The 23,678-nt window shown below is 45.5% G+C and overlaps 1 protein-coding gene across 3 annotated transcripts in view; it reads left to right on the plus strand.

Annotated features, from left to right (window-relative positions):
• The window catches only part of Mcc (MCC regulator of Wnt signaling pathway), a 378,705-nt gene that overhangs the window by 290,193 nt on the left and 64,834 nt on the right, over window positions 1-23,678 (plus strand). For all 3 annotated transcript variants that reach the window (XM_087896076.1, XM_087896075.1, XM_087896074.1), the window contains 2 exons: window positions 2,572-2,714; window positions 13,112-13,254. In XM_087896076.1, the coding sequence (XP_087752202.1) occupies window positions 2,572-2,714; window positions 13,112-13,254 (286 nt within the window). The remainder of the gene's footprint in view (window positions 1-2,571; window positions 2,715-13,111; window positions 13,255-23,678) is intronic.

The following is a 23,678-nucleotide window of genomic DNA, read 5'->3' on the forward strand; positions in this document are numbered from 1 at the left end:
AGAAGATTCCTTGATGCCAGTGCTGCATAGGGATTGAAGCACCAGGCTCCCTCCTTTTCTCCCCACCTGCTAGAGTTGTGTTTCTTATTCTCCAAAAAAATCCCAGGATTCCTTGAGTCCATTTGATTATAGTGACTACAGTTCCCTTCAAAGTGCCTGTTCCAGTTCCTTCCCCCATGGCCCTAGGTCATCTCTTAAACATTTGGGGCAACCTAGAGATGTCTGATACCTGTGAAAGGAACTGCTAAATTGAAGAGGCTTCCTAGTGCTTTAGAAAAAAAAAAAACATATGTATGGGAAAATGGAGGGAAGTGAGCCAAGCATCTTTGCCCTCAGCTAAAAGGGTTGTTTCCCCTGCCTGTGCTCCCTTTAGCTGCAGGTGCTGCCCCTGACTGAGATTGAGCTTCCCATAGTTTCTCACTCCTGCGCACCCCTCCAGGCAGATTCTTCAGCTGGAACCAGGGGCAAAGGTGGCTCAGCACCATGTGTCATGCTCTCCCTATCCATCTGGTGTCTCCTAAACCCAGCCATCCCCACAGGATCTTTGTTTAGGGTAGGCCAGAGCACTCTGCAAGGACGCCTGTGTTGTCGGCGGCTTTTAGTCACTTCCCTGCCCTTTCCTCATCTAAACACTGAGTCTCCCTTCACTGCGGAAGAGGTGACAGACTAGGTGGTGGTAGTGGCCTGTCATGGCAAGAACAAGGGAGGGAAGCTGGGAGCGCGGAAGCTCATTGTGTGTGTGTTGAGGGGGAAGCACCACACAGACCTGTGTCTAGTGGACTGAGTGTTGAAAGTCAGCACAGCCATGGCGGAGTCCAGAGCAGAGACTGGCATTGTCCTGCCGTCATTTTAAGTTTGATCTTCATGGGAGTGTGTGGTCTATAGGTACATGAAGACAACACAGTCTGCTTGGGGGTGAGAATAAAGAGCAGCCGCAAGAGCTTGTGATGCCCCTCGGGAAGGGAGGGGAGGGAGCAGTAGTCTACATGTAGAGGCTACAGAGAAAGACAGAGGCTGCTGATTTAGTCACCAAAGCTGGTGACATACTATTTTGTGGACTCCTCATACCTCTAAAGATCAGTGGATTGTGAATGAACAAGTCCTAAAATGCACCGACAGAGGCTGGAAAGCTTCCGTTTAGGCGTGGCTCTCTTGGGTGCTAAGGATTAAGCCCAGGGCCTCATCTGTACCAAACAGTGTGCTGCACCAATGAACCATGTCTCCAGCCCCTTAGAAGTGGCCTTGCTCTTACCTCTGGACCCGCTGACTCCAGAGGCTTCTCTGTGAGTGGAGTTTATTTGGTGTGGAGGTTAGCACCGGGCACAGTAGTTGGCATCAGTGTTCCTCTGCAACAGCTCTCCTAAGAAGGTTTATTATAGAACATTCAGAAACCTTGCTTGCCCGATACTTGTTTCCAGAGTCCAGTGGGTCCCCAGGTCCCTGCCCTGGGTGATACCATTGGAAATGTGGCAGATTTAGGGAAGGGGAGGACATCCATAGTGGGTAAGAAGCCTTTTTACCCTTTCCCTGTCACAAGCCTGAAAACGCACACCTGCAGAGCTGGCTGGAGAGCACATATGGCTCTCGGCATTCGGAAAACCTTGTTGAAAGTGAAATTAAAATTTCCCTGCTGGACAGGAAATTAATAACCGCTGAGTTTGTAGCAGACAAGGCCAGAGCTTGGCCACTTGTTCCATCACCTCCTATGTTTCCTTGTTATGTAAATGAGATCAGCTGCTTCAGCCTAGGGGGAATTGAGGAGGGTAGCGAGAAATCGTGGGGGACGGGTTCCTTATGGTTTAAATTCCCTCTGCAAGAGTGTTTCCAATAGCACGCACTTCTTCACTCCATCAGCGCCTAGGCACAGGGAAGCTTCGAGGCCTCTCTTGTCATTATTTCTATAAAGTAGCCTTCGTGGCTATGAAGCATCGCCATTGACTCATTTCACAACACTTCCAGATCACCCACAGTGAGCTGGGCCATATGCCACCAGGGTGGGGGAGGTGACGAGGGCTAAATAATGGAATATCTAGTGTCTGCCTTCTGGGAGTTTACAATTTGGAAGAGGAGGATATTGGATAGCATCAACGAGTCCCCCACCCCCACCAAAACACCCCTTATACCACTGAGTGTTTAGGGTTGAAAAGTAACTGAAGCACACTATGAAAAACGAAGCAGATTGGTGGAAGGAACTAAGGGACAGCCCTTCAAGATTGTGGATGAATCAGCTCTGCAAATGTAGGTGCATTACTTAGGAGCATTTACTCAAGATTCAGAATCTGATGACCTCGTGTCTGTGTCTTGGCGAGGAGCCAACAGGGACTCTGCAGAGGGCGAGGCAGAATGAAGGAATATTAGAAAGGCAAAACCCCGCGCCTCCTCCCAGGGCACTGTAAATTTTAACTGGGGCTACTACAAGGGTTAATTTGGGGTTGGAGCAGGTGAGTGTCTTATTTGGAGAATACCAGTCTCGAGAGCAATGGCTGGAAGCTATGAAAGGCAGCATCGTCCTGCAAAAGGTACGTCAGCACATCCACATGTCCGTCCTCTGTCCTGTGTTCTCGGTCCTAGTGCGAGCAGTCCCACCTCATGAGAGAGCATGAAGACGTCCAGGAGCGCACAACCCTTCGCTATGAGGAGCGTATCACAGAACTCCACAGCATCATTGCAGAGCTCAACAAGAAGATAGACCGCCTGCAAGGCACCACCATCAGGTAGAGCTGCTCCGCTCGGTCTAGCCTGTGTCCTTGGCGTGCTGGAGCTGAAGCAGCCCCGTGAGTCGCCATGCCAGCCAATTACCTTCATGTCTGTTGTCCCCTTCTGATTCTGATCCCCATAACCATCCCAGTCATAGTAGACAGGGTGCGAGTTGTGACCCTCAGTTTATGGCTAAGGGTATAGAATCAGCAGTCGAGTAAAACGTTTTATTAATGAGTCCTAGGTGGGTGCCACCCTGTCCTGAAAGATAACAGTCTGATGTCCTACTGCCTCCCTTGTTCACCAGGTCTCCTCCAGACTTCCTGCCTCCTTTAGTGCTGCTGAGACTCAAGGATGTGGCTAAGGATTACAGCTAAGGTTATATGGTATTCTAGATAATCTGTTAATATTCTGAGATTATCCCAAGTTGTATATCAGTGGGGACACTTATCCTCTTAGCAGATTGCTAAGGCAAGGCTTGATGCATCACTTCCCTGGGAAGAGAGACAAGACCCATCAATTTACTGGTGAGAAAGTCAGGAGTAAAAAGATTGCCAATGGAGAGCAGTTACATTCAGTAGAGAGCAGAGGCGGAGTTGGAGCCCAGAGACTCAGTTTTGGTTAGTTTTCTTTCCCTAAAGATGCCCGTCAGGGACTCTGCCTCCCTGGCTTATCGGTTCATTTGGCTCCTGAGTCTGCAGCACACAATACTCATTTCCCTGCATCTGCCCTCTGGTTCAGGGAGACTTACGGAGGAGCTCACTGTGGTGGGCAGGGAGCATCCTTCTGCAGAGAGGGAAGCCCCTGGTACCTACGTTTCTGGACAAAGGCTGCTTTGTTCGCAGCATTCGCAGAAGCCATAATTGAAAGAATCTCAGAGGCAGCTGCTCTGAATTCTCCCTGGAGAAGTTCTGGCTCACAAGAGACTTTGGACGGATTTTGTTCCAACTCTGAGAGTCGCCGTAATGATGGGGCTTCTTAGTGAGGGTGCTGATGGGCATCTGCTTTCTGGGCAAAATCATGGAAATTTTTACACCAACTTGGAATCACACAATACATTTTATATTCTAATTTAGAACCTTAAGGTTTTAAAATTGTATCCTGGTCTACAGAGTGATTGTGGGTTGGAAATGCATGAGCAAAGAGGAGATTTTTAGCCCAAAGATATGATTATAGTAGATTTCGAAGAGCCTGAGAGAGAACATTGGCAAGTTAGTGATTTCCATTAAAAATGAATTGCACTTTTTAAAACTTGAGACGGTGAAAGGGTATGGTGAGTTGGGAAATAAGTACAACACGTAGCAAGAGGGCAACTCAGTCTTAAGATGTTTAAATTGGATGTAATGTCCTGACTGTTTCGCTTGAATATTCTGTGAGCTGCTTGACCGTAAACATGTATTTGTGCCTCTGATTTAAAGGAAGATCACATCTGTGCAGATGGCACAGTTACCCACTACCTGTATTCGTCATGTAAATAAACTAGCTCCTCCTTGAAGGAACTCCCGGCAGGGTTGTCACATGTGCTATGTGGGCTAGGGAACCAAGATTCTTCCTGACCTCTGAACTCCAGAGGCCAGATGTGGCCCCAGCCTCCGGCACTCCAGAAGTTATATCTGTCCTCTACCTACCCCTGACGTGCTGTGGCAACCCCAGCTCAGGAACAAAACACCAGGGATGGGTTTCTAACTGCTGTGACATATCCCAGGTTCTGTTTGTATCCTTTTTCTGATATCCAAGGTTAAGGAGGCAAAGTATGAGTAGTGGAAGACTGGAGAGATGGTTCAGTGGTTAAGAGCACTGGCTGCTCTTCCAAAGGTCCCTGAGTCAATTCCCAGTAACCACAGTGGCTTACAATCATCTCTAGTGGGATCTGGTGCCCCCCTTCTGACTTAAAGTCATACATACATGCAGATAGAGTATTCATACATAAAATAAATTTAAAAAATAAATACAAATGGCAGTGAAAGGGTTGTATATGTCTTTATCCTCATATGACTTTGAATTCTTCCCCTAGTTATGTACCTAAAAACCCACACCAGAAATGTTTGCTTTTCCTCCTTGCCACACCGAGCTCTCCTAGCTGACAAGTGTTTAGGGAACGTGCATCCACTAAAAAATATGATAGCGGGGCCACAGTTAGCCACGTGGCCCTTTTCAGTACCGAGGCTCTTAGAAACAGAGAATAGTCTTGGTGCCCGTGTCTCACAAAGGAACACATGAACAAAGCCAAAGCAGCTCAGGGAGGCAGCTCTTTTTACAAAAAGGATGCATCATAACCCAAGCGGGGTGGGCAGGCATGGGGGACATGAAATGCACTTGGATTTTCTTCCAGTGCAGGTGTTAGCTGTCTTCTCCCCATTGTCTGAGATCTGACCTCATGCTCTTTCAATATTGCCTAGTATTACAATACTCAAAGCAAACCAGATGAAGGAAGGGAGGAAGCGATAGTTACACAGAAGTTTTACTTGGTGATGGTGTTAAAACATTTGCATAATCGCCTATAAGGGAAGAGATACAAAGATTTGCATAAAAATTTTACAAGGCGGGAGACGTAGGAAAAGTTGAATCCCTTGCAGTAGACAGGTTTTATGCTGTTTGACAGAAAAGACTAGCTGTTCCTTAGAATGCCTTTGAACTACAAAGAAAAAATAGTTATCATACTGGCTGGAGTGACAAGGGAGACATAGGCTGCCGCAATGCCATATAAGGTAATAAGGACTGCATTTGAAACCTGGAATTTGTTAGACTACTGCCTAGAAATTGTGAGAAGTTGGAGTTAATAGATTAGAGAGAGCTAATACAGGGATAGACCTTTTGAGGATAAGGGTTTTTGAACTACTTTATTAGATAAAACGCTAATTCTGGGCTGGAGAGCTGACTTGGTGGTTAAAGGCACTTTTGCTCTTGCAGAGCAAATGAATTTAATTCCTAGAATCTATCTAGTTGTTCGGAGCCCCAGTAACTCTAATTTGGGGAGTCTGATAGCTGTTTTTGGTCTCCTTGGGCACCAGGCACATACCACATGGTACATGTACATATAAGCAGGCAAAACACTCATGCACATAAAATAAATCTTTTTAAAAAAAGAAAGAAAGAACTAAATCTAAGTGAGAGGTGCCTAAGTGAGGTCTCCGAACAGTAGGTGTTATAGCTGATGATGTCATAGGTCTCCCATATTTAGGAGCAGCTGAACTCATTCCATTGACCAGAGGGACAGTTGCAGAAGGTTGAAGCTTTTGCTGTTGTGGTTGAGAAATTTTACTGATCAAGAGGACTCACTGGATGGTTACTGAGCAGTCATCGGGTGTAGATGGTTAATGGCTGTCTTCTGGCCCAAGTACTGCCGTCTCTTCTTCCTTTATTTCCACAAATCAAAGGCATTCTGAGCCCTGGGGTTACTCCAGAGCCCCTCCCAGCTGTGTTCTGGATAATTTCAGTCTGGTGGACGAAGGGTCTGGGAGGAAGGAGAGGCCGTGAGAGTGGCAGCAGGCATGCAGTGTAGATGCAAGGGTCTGCCTTGACTGGCCAGACACACAGTTCTGGGGCAGTATGGAGCAGCAGCCACAGGTGCCCGATTTCCTGGGGCCCAGAGCTGGGGTAACAACTTGACAGGTCCTAGTGGCCTCTACCCACCCACCTCTGTCTTCTCCATTCTTCCACCGGATTTGCGAGCACAGACCTGCCTGGTGTCATGCTGTCTGTTTGAATCTTTTAGTACAGTGTGTTTTCCTCTCCGATCCCTGCCAAATGCACCCGAAATCTCATCTCCCAGAGGCGAACCCTGAATGTTTTGTGTATATGTCCTGAACATTTTTCTACTGACTCTCTTAAACATACTGGATCATGCAGCACACCACACAAATGGCTCTGTAACATGTGCCTTTTCACTTCACAGTATATGATGAGTGCCTTTTTAAAGATGTTTGACTTGTGGAGATTTTATAATGGGATCGAAAATATGAAAAAGGAAACATGACTATAGAGCACTTTGGATCCAAAAAGAGAAGGAATGATGTCTAAGCAAACGGAATGTGAGATCTTTTCTTTCCCATAGGCAACTCTTGTAGTACCAACCTTTTGCCGCTAACCCTCACAGTTCATCCCATTTGCTCTGAGCTCCCTGCTTTCTGCCTACTTGCCCAGCAGTTTTACCCAAGCCCTGTTTTCTATAGGGCTCCGCTCATTGTCGTCACTAGAGTGATGTGTGGAGAGGGGCCTGTGGGAGCTGATTGGGGTCAGCTGAACTCATGAGGGTAGGGCTGCCATGGTGGGTTCTACCTTCATGAAAAGAGAGGCCAGAGAGCTGATATGTGTGACCGGGTCCCCTCCTTTGCTGCCGTGTGGTGATACAACTAGAAGGCCACCATCTGCAAGCCAGGCAGAGGACCCCTCCAGAAAGGGACCGTGCTAACAACACTTTTAGGCTTTCCAGCCTTCAGAACCATGAGAAAACATATTTCTGTTGTTTAAGCCACCCCGTCTGTGGTGCTCTGTTTTGACAACTTGAGTAGCATAAACTGCTATTGATTTCTCTCTTTGTCCCGAATCTCCTCCCCTCCTCTTCCTTCTCTTCCCCCCTCCCTCCTACCCTTTTCTCTTTTGCAGTACTGGAGATAGAACCCAGAGCCCCATACATGCTATGCACATGGCCTCCCATGCCAGCCCACCAAGGTTTATTGACTTATTTTGAGATAGCCTCTAGATAGCTGTAGAGCCAAGCTGGGAATCCTAGTTTGCTTTCTGTTGCTGTGATAAACATCAGAAGCAACTCAGGGAAGAAAGGTTTCATTTCATCTTACGATTTTGCCATCAATGGAAGCCCAAGGGAGGCGCTCAAGGCAGGAGCTTGAGGCTGAAATCACCGAACGCTGCTGACTGGCTTGGTCACCCGCCTGCCTTCTCCAGGCCCAGGCCCAGGCCCACTGACCCTGACAGTCACAGCTGACCTCCAGCTTGCTGTTTTGGCCTCTCCTGGGTAGGTGTTACAGGTAACTCACCACGCTCAGCCACTAATGACTTTCTAAGTGAAGAATCTAAATCTCCTGTCTTGCTTCGGGTTCCTTTCTATAGCATGGGCCCCAAAGTCTCTTCTTTCTGGATGGTCTCCTTTATCGTCAAACCCTGCATGTCCTGAACCTTGTCCTCCTCTGGGAGTTCTGTCCTGAACCTTGGGTCACATGATGGATCTCTCCAGCTGGCACCTTTCATCTTGAATGGCAGCACCCCAATTCACCCACTCCCCATCTCTATGATCTTCGCATCTACCCTGACTTTCTCTACAGAAAACCCCTCCCTTTGGGAGCAAGGCAGTGTGTGATGAACCTGTGCCCTGCGATGCCATCTACCCTCTAGGATCCTGCTGTTCTTCCTGAGACCAGACTACATGGCAACCATGTGCTGCTCTCAAACAGGGACCAAGGCCTCTCCATCTCCTGACAAAGTGTGTTGTTCTGATTAACTAAGGGCCTAGAAAGTTAGATAAAACCAGAAAGATCCCATTTCTTTCCCCATGTCTTCCTGTGTGGTGTACATAACGCCCTCCCGAGGACTTGTAAGTCCTTCTCTGTGGCTCTTATAGCAAATCTTAAGATAAGAATGGAATTTTTTTTTTTTCTGGGCAGTAGTGGCGCACACCCTCAGAGATACGTGGATCTCTGTGAGCTCGAGGCCAGCCTGGTCTACAGAGCTAATTACAGGAGGACAGCCAGCAATACACAGAGAAACCCTGTCCCAAAATACAAAACAACCCCTTCCAAGGAATATTGTATCTATGAAGAATATTTCTTTTGTTCGGTTGCTCACCTGAAAGCTCACAGACAAGCTTCGTTTTCCTCGCTGCCGTATGGAAAACAGGAGACAAAAGTCTAGAAAGCCACACTGTACACTGTACCCCGACACCTACCTCCTACAATAGCTTCTTTTAAGAGAATTCAGAGGAATGCATTTCTTTCCTGTATCAGCCATTTCAGGAAGGTCTGCCTGTCATTGTAAGAAAGATAGAATGTGAAGCACCCAAAGAACTGGAAAACCCGTCGGCTCAAATGGGATGGGTCTAATAACTACAACTGAATGACAGCCACCAAAGCCCATGAGTGACCACCCAGGCCATCTTCCGATTTGTTTCAGCCTCAAGGCAATGACGGATACGCATGAAGACAGTTTGTGATGTCACATTTCCCAGCATCCCTGAGTGTACAGAGACTCTCACTCCCAGGCTAGTGCACATGAGAACTAGACTTTTGTCAGCGCTTCCCTTTTAAGACTGAATAATTTTACCCTGAAGCAAGATGCTGCTTTAAAAGCAAGGAAAAACAAGTCCTTAGGCCACAGTGTAAGATGTTTTCATTGGAGCTCAGCTGAGGAATTAGGCTGCACTGTAAAGCGGTGGCAGAATGTGTAAGTCACACCTTGTATTCAAGCTGTGGATATCCTATTTTTTAAAATACCAACTGTAGCTCTGCTGGCCTTTAGGAGGCTTCCATAGTGATTTTCCCGCTGCTGCTGGTCTTCATGTGTGTCTGCACACCCTAGAGCCGACCTCCCTCGGAGACTTTGTTTTAGTTAATCTTACAGCTGGGAGTAAGTGTTAACGATTACAAGTCTAAACAAAGTCCCTCGAAGCACATCTCAGAAGCTTCTGAGTGCACGGAGCTGAGGACATTTAGACTCCTGGGACATGATCCTTCACAGCCCAAGGACAAACACTTGAGACTTGGTAATTCTATTTTAGGAACTATCCACTCCATAGATGACCGGTTTACCTAAACTTTTATTTTTCTGGCTAAACACAGTCACTTTGGGGAATTTATTCATTTTTTTAATCCCTGGAATTAACAGTAGATTTGGGAGAGGAGACATCTCCGCCTCAAAGAAATTATCTGCGACAAGATTAGGAGTTACTGTCGAGGGAACCGGCTTAGTTAGTAAAAGCGCTTTCTGCCCAAGCCGAAGACTGGGGTTTGAATCCCAGCACCATTTGGAAAACAAAAAACAAACAAAAAACCTGAATGTGATCACTAAAGGACCTGATTGCTGGGGCTTGTTAGAGAGCTCTGAATTCACTGGGAGACTGTGTGTCGAGACAGTAGGGCGAAGAATGCTCAATAAGGCCACTGATGTCCTCCTGGACTCCACATTCACATACCCATAGAGCAGACACTGCACACACATTACACAGCAAAAACAAGAGGCCAGGGAAGGTACTTTGAGAGGCCCCTGATGGGTCCTCTGTGAGACACCTTCACTGGCAGTGACTCGAGGCTGCCCAGCAGCTTCACCTGCACAACACGTGATCTAGTCTTGGGGAAGTTGCCCTGACCCAGCAGTCCTCAGACTCAGTCCATTCTCTTGATGGACCAGTATTCCTGAGGGCAGAAAAACTCAGTCTGTACATACTACAATAGCATCTGGCCTGAAGGATCATGACAGAGTATTTTCTTTCTTTTTTGATCAAGGTTCAAGCTTCCTTTCAGAACCTATGCTGGTGGGGTTGACAGCGTCCTGTAAATCAGTAATTCTTGCCATCTTTAGGAGAGGCCTGGGGCTGCTTGTATCTTCTATTGTCCAGGCTGAGTTTAACCTATTTTAGATCTCACAGCGTCACTAAACCTATCCCGATCTCTATCCTATCCCATCTCTACTGATTACTGTTTATGCATGTCGTTTCATTCTTGAATTCTTCAGGGAGAGACTTCCCCAGGATTCAGGTGTTCTTACCTTAGCCCCTTCCTGTCAGGCCGTTCCAGCTGTTATGTTTCTACGCAAGATGGTGGTAGTATTCACTCCCATGCCACGCCTCTCCAAACTTTCTTTGTCATAATTTTATTTCTACTACCTGTGTTTTTTTTTTTTTTGTTTTCTTCTTCTTTTTGCCTCCTCTACTATCATAGATTCTCTTTGCTGACAGCTCTACTAAAATCCTTGCTCTTCACCATTCTCCACACCTCACAGCTCGGAGTTTGCGCACACGCGCGTTCTGTCTCACAGCCTGGAGACAGCCCTCCCGTATCCACTCCTGTGTCCACTCACAGCACTTTCCAGGTTAGAATTGGTTGTGGATGTGTCTGTCTCCCGGAAGATGGAATCTGCCCAGTCATTGCTTTCCTGGGTTCATCTCGGTGCTCCAGTGCCTTGAATGGGATCCTTAGTCTGCCTTTCATGACATGAAAACCCTCCAGCCCCGGGCAACATTACGAGTGTGATCTCACTCGCCTCCCCACTCACTCCAGAAGGGGTATTTCCGGCATCATATTTTCCTTCTCACACCCGCTCCCTGTTCAGTCCTTTATGAAGTTATTCCTGCTAATCCCTGGAAGTCATTTGGTGGAAAGCAGACTTGGCAGGGACTACGTGTTCAGGATCTGCCAGGCCAGTTTTAAATGCTGACTGAAAGAAGAGCTGATGCATCAGCTTGCAAACAATTAACCTCCAGACCAAAGGTGACTAATAAGAAGGGTGCCCTTAATTGTTTTCTGGCCTAAACCCAATTATTGGTGACTTCTGTAGCTGTCTAACTAATTAGCATTCATAGCTTATTAACCCGTGTTTGTTTTCACTTTTGCTCCATTCTATTTCATATTTTATAAAACTGGGGGCTTTGTAACTAACTCTTGAAAGTCCTTCTAGTTTTCTGAGTGGTTTTCATATACCCCCTATATAGCAAAGGTCATTTGGGAAGCAGATAAATTCCTTAAGAGAGAACCAAAACCTTTAGAGAGATACTCACGTTTACCTATATATAGATGCATCTCCCCAGTTGCCTCCTCCCCAAGCTACTCACCATCTTGGTCTACTCAAAACCCACGACTATAGACTTTGTTCCCTCCATTGCCTCACCGATTGCTGGCAGCTTAAAATGAGTGTTAGGCTGGGGAATGTCTTCTCTCCTCAGCTTTCTTCATTGATGACCTCTCCCTCAGACTAGAATGACACTAGTGAGCTCTCTGTGCCCACAATGAAATCCCCGATGATGTAGTTTCGGGGTTCACTTATAAAATAGATGCTCCCGAGAGAGTTCTGTTCTTTTCTTTTGGTCTGTGTGTGACATATGTGGCATGTGTGATGGTGGTAAATGGAGGAGCCCAGGAGGCAGACACATTGAGTTCATATTCTAGATAGAAGCTTTCCTGCTTGCTAATATCATCACTCAGGCTGACTAACCATAGAGGGCTGGGCAAGATAGCGGGAACACATGGGCATGAGACAGTTGTATTTCAGTGTTGTCTTCCATCTGTAAATGCAAGTCAGAAATCTAGGAAACATGCTGTGGGGTAGTGCTCTTGTTCACTGTAAAGATTTGTCACTCGTATCAGTTTAATGAAACACTGGCCAGTAACCAGGCAGGAAGTATAGGCAAGGTGACCAGACTAAGAAAATTCTGGGACGAGGAAAGGAAAAGAGTCAGTTGCCACTCAGGCACAGAGGAAGTAAGAGGAGAATGCCTTCCTGAGGAAAGGTAGCAAGCCACGTGGCTAAACATAGACAAGAATTAAGGGTTAATTAAAGTTGTAAGAGCTAGTTAAGAATAAGCCTGAGGTAATAGGCCAAACAGTCTATAATTAATATAGGCCTCTATGTGTTTATTTGGGACTGAATGGCGATGGAATAGGGCAGGACAGAAACTTCCATCTACAGAAACAGGGCACTAGGGCTGGAGAGATGGCTCAGTGGTTAAGAGCATTGCCTGCTCTTCCAAAGGTCCTGAGTTCAATTCCCAACAACCACATGGTGGCTCGCTACCATCTGTAATGAGGTCTGGTGCCCTCTTCTGGTCTTCAGGCATACACACAGACAGAATATTATATACATAATAAATAAATTAAAAAAAAACAGGGCACTGGATGAAATTTCTTCTTCAATACATCCCTCTCACCCTTTTCTTTTGGGGAATGTAACTGTGGTACTTCTTAAGTATGCCTATCTGTCTATCCAGAGATCTAGGTGAACTGGACATAGGAAGTTTCTCAATAGCTCCAACTTATCAAGTTCTTGGAAGGACGTTGCCATTGGGACCTCCAGATGAAGGTGTGGGATTTGCAGTTTCTCATCTTCCTCATTGTTTTGTTCAGTGTAGCCTCAATGTTAGTAAACTTTGTTCTTTCCTACCTCATAATTTGAGGGGGATGAAGAAGTCTAACCTCTTCAGGAAATCTTCCAAGGGAAATGTTTCTCCTAGACTGATGCGTAAATCTTGTTGAGTACATAACTGTGGATGCATAAGGAACATTGAAGTTTCATGCACTATATAATTTTAGGTATGACCATCTGTGAGGCCTGAAAGGAATCCCAGTACCTGCCGTCTGGACAAAACAGCTGTTTTCTTTTGAAATGTCTTTGCTTCTTCCTTACAATATCTATTTTCCAAGGACTCGCTGTACATCCTTTATCAGTGGTGCCTGACTCTCCTTTCTTGCAGGGAGGAAGATGAATACTCAGAACTGCGGTCAGAGCTCAGCCAGAGTCAACAAGAGGTCAATGAGGATTCCAGAAGTATGGACCAAGACCAGACCTCTGTGTCCATCCCTGAAAACCAGTCCACTATGGTCACTGCTGACATGGGTGAGTCTTCCCGGGCCACATGTCAAGCAGGATTTTTGGCTTCTGGGTTGCAAGAAGAACATGAGAAACACAAGGCAGCCTGAGTTAATATTTCATTACTCAAGGAATTCGAGGAAGGATGAAAACACATTCATTTTAATCTTGTGTTTACTGCCTTATTGGCCACAATGAGCTAGAGAGCTGAGTTAGCATTCTTTTTTTTTTTATGGGAATATGATTCAAACGTGTGTCATTTCTGGTTGAAAATTCTAGAAGCGGGAAGCTGTGTTAAAAGACTGTTGCAGTGTTCCTAGTCACAGCTCCTTCAGAGCTGCGAGAGCGGGAGTAGAAAGGATGGAACGGGTGGCAGAACTTTGCAGATGAAGAAGCCAAGAGGGTTTTAGCAACTGAGGTGTAAGGAGGAGGAATCTAAAATGTCTTCATCACATTGATTCAAATGACTAAGAGAACGAGTGTATTTCTTGGTGAGAAATTTGATTGAGAAACAAATTGAGAAATAGTTAATAATTATATTTGTTCTCATAGAGAAATAGCCTAGTAGAGATATCTAATGCACAGTATTTTAAACTGAAGGTCATGATCTATTACTGGGTTTTGGGATTAGATTTATAAAGTCTTTCAGAAATGAAAGCAAATAGGGAAGCAGTAGAGTTAGGTATTGTTGTTTCATGAACTTTGTTTACTGTATGCCAAATAGCATGAAAGTCAGAGCTGGAATGTTGTCTACTGTTGGTTTGCTTTGGAATGCCTGTTGGATTCTTGAGACAGACTAAGGTTGTGTATTTGCCATTGTCTGAGCCAAAGTGAACTCTGTGATTGAATGGGTGCAAAGTCAGAAGAGTGAAGCATTCCACATCTTTGGAGATAGATGTTCATGTGTAGTAAGAGGTGGAGGAAGAGCCAGGAGAAGGATGAAAAGTATACTGAGTTTTCATGGAACTGAAAATTGAGTTGGAAAGCAATCGGCATTTTTAAATTGACTATTGCACATATGTTTGATTATATATTCATATAAGTGTTATAACATCATGAATCATGGTACCATGAGACTATCAGAGAAGTTTGATTCAGTCTAAGGTTCTAGGAAGTTCTGGATCTTGGAAGTAGCATGTATACTAACTAAGATCCAGAGAATCCGTGTCAATTAAGCAGCTTAAGGAAGAAGTGAGGCAGTTTGGTGAGGATGGGTAATATATCCAGGAAGGTGAAGAGTCATCGTGATGTGAAGATGAGGGCTGGAGAGGTAGGGAGGGGCCAGATCATTTAGTGTCTTGTGGAACATGTTGGAATCTTTACTCCAAAACATAAGAAGCTTCTAAAAGATTTAACAGTGTAGGGAGGCATGAGATTATCAATTGCACTGTAAATCACTCCATAATGTGGAAAGCAAATCCATAGATCACGTGTGTTGGGTAAATCAGTTAAGAAACCATTAGAAAAGTCTTGGCAGGCCAGATTGTGGCTAGAAATTGGATAGTGGTAGTTGAGATATAGAAAAGAAGATGGGTACAGAAAAATTGGGAAATATTTGCTTAAGAACTGTGTTTTAGTTAGGATTTCTATTGCTGTGAAGATACCATGACCATGGCAATTCTTTTAAATTTTTATTTATGTGCATTAGTATTTTGCCTGCATGTATATCTATATGAGGGTGTTGGGTACCCTGGAATTAGAGCTACAGACAGTTGTGAGCTGCCACTTGTGTGCTGGAATTTGACCCCTGTCCTCTGGAAGAACATTCGGTGCTCTTAACCACTGAGCCACCTTTCCAACCCCTTAAAGATTTATTTATTTATTTATTTATTTACTTATTATGTATGCAGTGTTCTCTCTGCATGCATGCCTGCAGGCCCAGAGAGGGTGCCAGATATCATTACAGATGGTTGTGAGCCACCATGTGGTTACCAGAATTGAACTCAGGACCTCTGGGAGAACAGCCAGTGCTCTTAACTGCTGAGCCACCTTTCCAGCCATGGCAATTCTTATAAAGAAAAACATTTAACTGCGGGCTTACAGTTCAGAGGTTCAGTCCATTACCATCATGGTGGTGTGCAGGTAGCCATGGTACCAGGAAAAATAGCCAGGTGGCCTACATCTTGACTTGCAGGCAACAGGAAGTGGACTGACTGACTGGGCATGGCTTGAGCATATATACGATCTCAAAGCCTTCCTCCACAGTGACACACTACCTCCAACAAGACCACACCTACTCCAAAAGACCACACCTCCTAATAGTGCCATTCCCTTTGGGAGCTATTTTCTTTCTATCCACCACCAACTGAAAGCAGGATAAATACAGATAGGAATGTGGATGTCTCCTAAGATTCTGGTGTGCACAGTGCATGCGTGTTGAGGCCATTCATCAATGTTGGAACGTGGTGAGATGGACCATGTGATTTACTTTCAGATTTTTTTTTTTTTGCAGAGGGAAAAGAGGCAGGTGGAGTGCATCTGCCTTTTGTGGGGCATAAGTTGGGGTGTCTTGAGATACCTGGGCTACAGATATTTAAGAACACAATAGATATTGAGATTAAGCAGTCAAGCAGAGTGTCTGGGATACAGAAAACTTTTGGGGAGACATCAAGTTGTGACGCACACAGCAGAAGTTGATGTTTAGATAAGTGAAGTCAGCTGGAGACTGAGCCCCTGGGGCCACAGCTGCTAGCAGCACGCAGCAGGAGTCTGAGGCAGGGGTGCTCCTCTCCATTAGTTTCGGGGTAGATGATCATTCTCAGAAATGATCACCCCCAGAGTGTGAATGCCATGCTGACTTTGTTGATGCAGTATTTTTTCCTTCTTATAAAACATTGAAATTGTAGGTCATGTTGCTCTCTGCCTGACTCTCCCATTAAAGTCTGTTAGGCAGTTGTGCGGTGCTTCATCTCCTAGTCTAGGGCGTGGTTTGTGGCGTATGTTCAAAGATCCTATTGGAAAGAATAAATGATGCTTTGGGCCTGTTTTTCTGAAGATGCTGAAAGAAATTGAGGGCGGGTGCATCACGGTGTCAAGATCTGATGGGGAATTAGTGTTAAGCAGTCTGAAGTGCTGAGAGGGCCATATAATGGATTTAGCTGCACCCGTCATTGAGAGGTGTGCTTAAATGAGACCAGCTTCCACTACACAACAGTGTACACAAGTGTGAAGATACACCTTCAGGCTCAGCAGTTGGAAGATAAAGTCTGAGGTCTGTGTTCAGGTCTTTGCTTTGTGCCTAATCTCTCTCCCTCCCATGTATCTGAACCCAGGGTTCAGACTTGATGTTGTAACACACACAGCCATCTGCCACCAGTCAACCCTTCAGGCAAAAGTCTCACAGGGCTAAGTTCAGGTCAGCACTGTAATTGTCTCTACTCGGCAGCCTCTTTACCGTGTGTTCCAGCTACAGCCACAGGCAGCCCAAGCCAATTCAAACAGCCAGCCATTGGTGCCTCCGTCGCTGTAGAGGACCAGCCCTGCACTCACCCTACATTTGCTTCTCTCAGATTGTATTTGATGGATTTAGTAGGTGACCCATTGTCTGACAAAGTCACGTAATTAAGTTTGGGAAATGCAGGCACAAGCCTACTTCAGCGGGCCTCTCTCCTGGGGCACGGCGCGGAGCGCCTGACACGACATGGCATCTGTCACACTGATTCCCCAAGGCGGAGCTCACAGCTGTCCATCCGCATGGGGAGGCATCTCCATTTTCCCTCATCATTCTTCCTCCCATCCCGTGCCTCACTTGGAAATGTGTGTGAATTGTACTGGCAGAGCCTTTCCTGGCAGTCCTGCGCTCTGCGGGAGTATGGCCTCTGCCAAGGACAGCGTGCATTCCCTGCGTGCACAGAGGAATCTTTAGTCATCTTACAAACTCATTGTGTGCTCTGTTAGGAACCGGGGCAGAAAGGCAGATGCTGCCATCAGATGGCTGCGCTCCCATGTTCCAACCTCTTAAACCTGGGCCGACCTCCAGACTCCTCACCACGGGGTCCCGCGAAGCCCGGAGCCTGCCACCACACGCAGTGCAGTGTCTGCTCCTCTCTGTTTGCCCCTCAGTCCTCATCCACTCCCGGTCTCCTACAGTCCCTCCAAGCGGACCAGATTCTGCCCTCCAGGATGTGCGTGAACGGTCTCTTCTCCTGAAGTGCCCCTTGCCACAGCACACGTGTAGCTTTCTCCTTCACTCCGGTTCCCTTCTCATGTCGGCAGAATCACTCCTCATGCCATCTCTCCCTTCCTAGCAGCTGGCACTGTCTGAGGAAAGGCTGTTTGCTTTTATGTCCTTGCATCTTGCCAGTCGCTGTCTGACGTGAGAAAGCAGGCTGTACGGAGCAGGCATTTTGACAACCTTGTATGCCAATCTGATGACGCCCAGGGACTCCTCAAATACCCAAGTAGCAATGAATGCTATCCCTTGTCACAAGTCTTTGCAGGATGTGGATAGTTCGATAGAAAAGACCCACAGTCGGAGCAGAATCCGCAAGGTGGAATCCTGGGAGGAAACTTCGCAGAAGCCTCGGCTGAGTGGATACTTGAGGATTAGATGGGAGTGGGGAGGTGAAGGAGGAGTCGGTATGAGAGGGCTCTCTATTGAGCCCTTGAAGAAGGCAGGCACTTATGGGACAGACAACTTGGCAGAGCTCATTAAACTACAGCATAGATATAGTCAGCGTGTTTGTTGATTGGACCTGGCTGCCTGCCTCTTATTCCTTTGCCGTTTTCCAATTAAATTGCTTCAATAGGGTAAAAAGCTTCCATATATAAACACCATTATAGGAAATCATTAAAAAGCATCCATTTCATTATGGTTGCTATATTTGTGAACCTACATTAGGAACTCAGAGGTTTCTTCAAGCTGGATTTTAGATGCACTTTGCTGCAGTGTTTTTTTTTTCTTTCTGGTTTACCAAAACAATGGCAGTAAGTCATCTGCTTCCTTCGTCAAAAATCCATTTTCTTTTCTTTGCAATCAACACCTGTCAGAGCCTTGCCGCCCCTCCTGGACAATGACTGTTGAGCGCTGTCCTAGGACCGAATGACTAAACAAGCAACTTAGACTTGGGCTCACCCCAGTCATCAAGCAAAGGAGAAAGTTCCCCAGCGCAGTGCACTTGGAAATGAGTTCTATTACATCTTTCCAACTCTTGTCACACGGTTGTTTTGAAACTAACAGTGACGAAACAGAACCAAGGTGGGAATCGTCATTTAAAATTTTTCTTTTCTGTATCTAGTGACACGTTGGAATTTGCAGATGAACTTAGCAGCTTACATGCTTTGATATAGGCCCTGGGTCAGGTATTTACATCAGTTCCTTGTGAATGGTACTCGCTTTGGAAGGAGACCCAAGTACAGAAGAAGTTCGAGGAAGGCAAGCCACTTTTCCAAGCTAAGAGGTGGTTTTGTTGGTGCCATGTCTCTGTAGACGGCCCTGCGCCTGCGTGCCTTGGACTGTTCGATGCTTACAGTTGCTGTTACAGCCTCCGTCCTTTGAGGTCTCGGCGCTGATGGGGGAGTTACGGGAGCAGCTGCGTAATCATAGCGCCTGGCCTGTGTTACGTTTGTAATTGAATGAGATTTTGCTGATCTCAGGAATGGAAAGCAGCACTCACAGGCCAGATCTTGCTGCCGTGGCCACAGGAAGGAGTGCGCGCATGCAGGGGTGTGCGCGCGCATGCGCATGCTCATAGCATCACACGTGTCTGAGTGGTGTTCTCTGCAGAAGCCTCTTCTACTCGCTTCAGTAATAGAACTACTGAGCCTTGCTGGAGCCATTGCTTGAAAAGAAAGTACCCGACCGGATTGACCTTGCCTAACTAGTGAGGGCGCTTCTGGGTTAGGATCTGGAGGGCTCTTTTGAGTTCTAGTGAGAGGTGGGTACATCGCTGGAACTCAGCACAGCTCACGCTGGAATCCTTGCTTGTTGCTGTGATCAATCAGTGGTAGTTTCCCTTAGGAGGAGTCATTTTGGGAGGCCAGCCAAGGAGGAATTTACACATAAAACCTGGCTTTTTTGGCATGGCTGTGACCGTGAAATATGTTGAATGTGAAAGTCAGATTTTCCTGGCTGGCTGCTGATGAGGCCTAATGGCTTCAGAAAGAAAAAAAAAAAATGTTTAAACGTGTCAAGTGCAGGGGCCAGCACAAGGTCTTTTCCCAAGGCAGCCTTTACAACTACAAGGCAGCTCTGGAGAACCTTGCTTTCTGGGGTGGCTGCTCGCCTGCCTTTCCCGGCACTGTAGAGTCAGACAGTCTGTAACCTGCTTGGAAGTTCTGAGAAGTCAGCTCCTGGAACGGCAGGGCTACGCTGGACTGCAGTTGCAGTCTGATTAGTTGATATGACAGGGTTGAATCTTGCCTGCCACATCTTCTTCTTTTCAATTATTATTTTGGACAACTTAATATCTCCCAGGAGGCTGGCAGCGAGTATCACCCTGAGGTCTGAGTTCTAAGTGTGGCTTTGAACACCAATTCAGAGGAAGCCTTACCAAGGTGACCTTTTCCCTTGGAGGCTAGAACCTGGTCAGATAAAAACTGTGTTTAAGAGTTAGCTCTTTGGTTAGGAGCACTTTTTGTTCTTATAGAGGACCTGGGCTCAATTTTCCCCCACAGATGGCTTACGACCATCTGTAAATCCATTTCTAAGGGGTCCAATACCCTCCTCTGACCTCCGCAGGTACCAGGCATGCACTGTGGTTCAGACGTACATGCAAAGCAAAACACCCACACACATACAATAAAAATAGACTAAAATAAAACTGTGTATAAATGTTAGCAGGGCTGAGTAACTGAAGTGGCCACCAGAAATCTTTCTAGACTTTTCCTTGCTGTAAATATAATTGAAAGCGGGAAAGAGTGTGACTCTGCTTCCGTGTGCTGTGTTCCCTCACATGCTACTGGTCAGTAAATTTTCAGCCTCCTGAAGAGACCTGGAATGGAAAGATACTGATCTTCAAGGTTAACTCGGGACCGGCTCCCACTGCTGTTGGTGTTATGAATTCCTCTTTTATTATAATAAGCATTCCTTGTTTTCTAAACACACCACATCTCCTAAAGTCGATTTATGTTTCCCTTGGTTGGAACTCATGACATATTTTGCCTTAAAACCAGACCAGGCTCTGAAAGCCTGTTTAGTCTATACTGGAAACAAAATCCAGGCCCTCACTTGTATTCCCGCTCCTTGAGCCATGGTGGGAAGTATGATTGCTCTCAGAAAGTATTTTATATTGCTGATGCTTGGTGGCTAGAGCATGTGTGTGTATAACACACACACACACACACACACACACACAGACTGAGCAGGGTACTAGAGCTGCCATGGGTGACCAGTGTTGAGAAAGCACCCTTTGGACTGTCTTGGCATGGGAGTAGATGGTTGGGATTATAAAACGGCGTGGGGACCTGTGACCGCAGCAGAGGGCTTGCAGGCATAGTGAGGGGTGTAGTCCATGTTTGATGTAGCTGATGTTTGATGATCTTTATGCCTTCATATTTACAACCACATTTGCTATTTCACAGAAACAAACTGTCAGAAATCTAAAGACAGCAGCAAATATGAAAAAGAATTTCAGGCTGATAAAATATTGCTGAAACAGAGTGAACATATAGCCTCCTTCTCACTGAGAAATGAAACACAGAATTGAGATTTTGAGGGGATGGGAGTGGCTTGCTGTCCTCAGTAACCCCAGCCTGAATGTGCCTGCATCGTGCCCCTTTGTGTCAGAGACACTTGCTGGGGCCTTGCCCTACATCGAAGGGGAATCTTTGTGGCGGTGTCTGTATGAAATGAAGACCTTTGAGTAGCTACACTATTTTAGCTTTCTTGTTTAGGATGTTGCCATACCCCAACCCCTTCCCAACATTTTATTTTGAGAGACTTCAGATCTAATAAAAATGGTCCAATGAACGCCCATGAACTCTTAGTCTAGATTAACTACAGAGGGTTGTTAGCTCTTGTTTAGATAGCCCCAGCTGTCACTTGAAGGCCTTTTGTTGTTTAATCCAGGCCCAGTGAAAGTTCACAGGCTATGTTTGCTGATCACGGCTCTCACCACTCCCTCCTGGACTCTGGAACAAGTTGCTGATATTTTGGAAACTAGTGTGATGCTATCTTGTTCTGGGCAGGGCGATTGCTTTCTAATTAGATTAAAGTTCGAGTTTTGTTGTTGTTGTTTTGCTATGTTTTTGCAAGAACATATGTGGGTGATGGTTGTGTCCCCACCATCTTTATGAAGTCCCAAGAAGTCCCTAGTGTCAGCTCCATTTGCTGGTGGTGTCAAGATGTTTTAAGACTATGTTGATGTGCTTCTTATAAGTCCTCTTATCTTCAGTCAGCACAGGCAGTGCGGGCTAAAGTAGATAATGCAGACACTTCCTCACACTTCTCCTGGCCATTTAGACTTGAGAGTCTATTGAATCATTTTTATGTTGTATGTTTTTCTGTGGACCAATATCAAGAAAATATTAGCCTCCTGGCTTTAGCTTTGGATCTGTGGAATGGTTGGACTGTTATATCCTCAGGATGGAGCATTACAGCTCTTTACACAAAGCTTGTATTCATGCTCAGAAAATGTTTGGTTTTTTCCATATATATATATTCATATATATCACATATATGAAGGAATATATATGTATATACACACACATATATGTTCTGTTTTGTTTTCTGTAATGCTAAGGATTGAACCCGTGTCCTTTCACATTTTAAGCAGCATTCCTAATCCCATTTCATGCACTTAAATTGCTCTACACCAGGCATGATGTATAGCCAGTCAGTACAGAGATGTGGGCAGCATGCTGACTCTTAGGAGGGGTCCCCACATTCTAGCCTAGCATACCTGCACCCGCTTCTGTTAAGTTTACTGTAGCTAATCATCTCTTACCTCACTGGATGCTTTCACCTCAGAGAGCCTAACTGAGGGCCTTTTTCCATTTGTAACAGGTCACTTGTTCTTCAATTTGATGATACTTGGTTAACAAATAGGAAAAAAAAAGGCTATGCTTTGGACACCTGACCTTAAACAAGTCTTTCATTTATTTCACACTTGGAACCCATCTGCTGTTTATCAGCTGTCTCCTCCGTGCCCAGTACTGTGAGCATCTAGGAGCACATTATTGAGGGAAAGCTGTCTCTGCTCCGGGGGCACAAGGGATTATGGGAAATTGGTTGCCTCCATCAGGTGCCTCTTAGAAAATGGGATTTCAGGGCAAAACTTAAATAAAAGACCAAAAGTAAAGATAAGCAAGGCACTTCTAAACGAAATAACTACCTGGACACTTCCTGTGAGACAAAATAGAGAACCTCAGAAATATAGACATTTTTAGTCTGGAATCATGTTTTGAAACAGATCCATGATAGAAAAGAAAGACTATTCAGAATCTGGAAGACTACGGATGTGTTTTTAGCATTGAACCCATTTATGTGGGTTAGGATTTTCCCAGTGGTTTAAGAATCAGCAGCATTTTTTTAAACACCTTGTTGGAAAGGAGCCGGTTCTGGTCTGTAGTTTTTGCTGGCAGTTCTGGATACAAACTTGGTTCTGAGAGAGAACTAAGCAAGCCATAGTCACACATCAAGAAGGTCAAATCGGGAGAGAAGGCTGGTGGGGGTGGATAGCTTCTTACATCCTTGTCAGATCTCTAAGCTATATGGCCCTTCACTTAAACAGTGACAACGCCATCTAAGTCTCTAAATCAGTGATTATCAATTAACCTTTCTAATACTCGACTCTTTAACACAGTTCCTCACGTGGTAGTGATTCTCCAAGCATAAAATAATTTTTGTTGCTACTTCATTACTGTACTGTTTCTCTTGTTATGAATCATAATGTAAATATCTGTGTCTTCTAATGGTCTTAGGCAACCCCTATAAATGAGTCACTTAGACCCCAAGGGGTAGGGACGCACAGGTTGAAAACACCCATCCTAGATCCTCAGGAAAATAGAACCTGACTGTTGACTCTCCAGTTGCTACCAGAATCTGTCTAGGGAAAGTTACATTTAGAGATGACAGCAAAATATAGAAGGAGCTTCAGACCCGAAGAGAGGGGGACAGTCATGCTTGTTCATCCCAGTCTTGGTGCATCATGGACGCACCAAGTCTGAGGGGTCAGCCATGTACTGCTCTGAAGGCTGCCGTGCCAGGTCTTGCAATTACAGACCCAGTATTCCAAGAATAAATTGTAAAAATCCAAGTATAAATTGTAATGAACTTTGGATGATAACCATGAATCAAAACCCACTTTTAAATTTAAAACAAGGGAAGTTCCAGACACTGAAGCTTGCCAGGTCTGTAGACACATTGTTGGCCACTACAGGCAGGTTTGCATCCTCTAGTCCAAAGAGGGGTCTGTTCTGTTTATCCCTCTATGTCCTGTCTCACTGTTAGAGAAAATTAAATATCAGAGGCCAAATGCTTATACTATCTGAACTTAGCTCTTCCGAGATGT

Source organism: Myodes glareolus, chromosome 13 (assembly GCF_982192425.1).
Source record: "Myodes glareolus chromosome 13, mMyoGla1.1, whole genome shotgun sequence".
In the NCBI taxonomy this organism is placed as follows: domain Eukaryota; kingdom Metazoa; phylum Chordata; class Mammalia; order Rodentia; family Cricetidae; genus Myodes; species Myodes glareolus.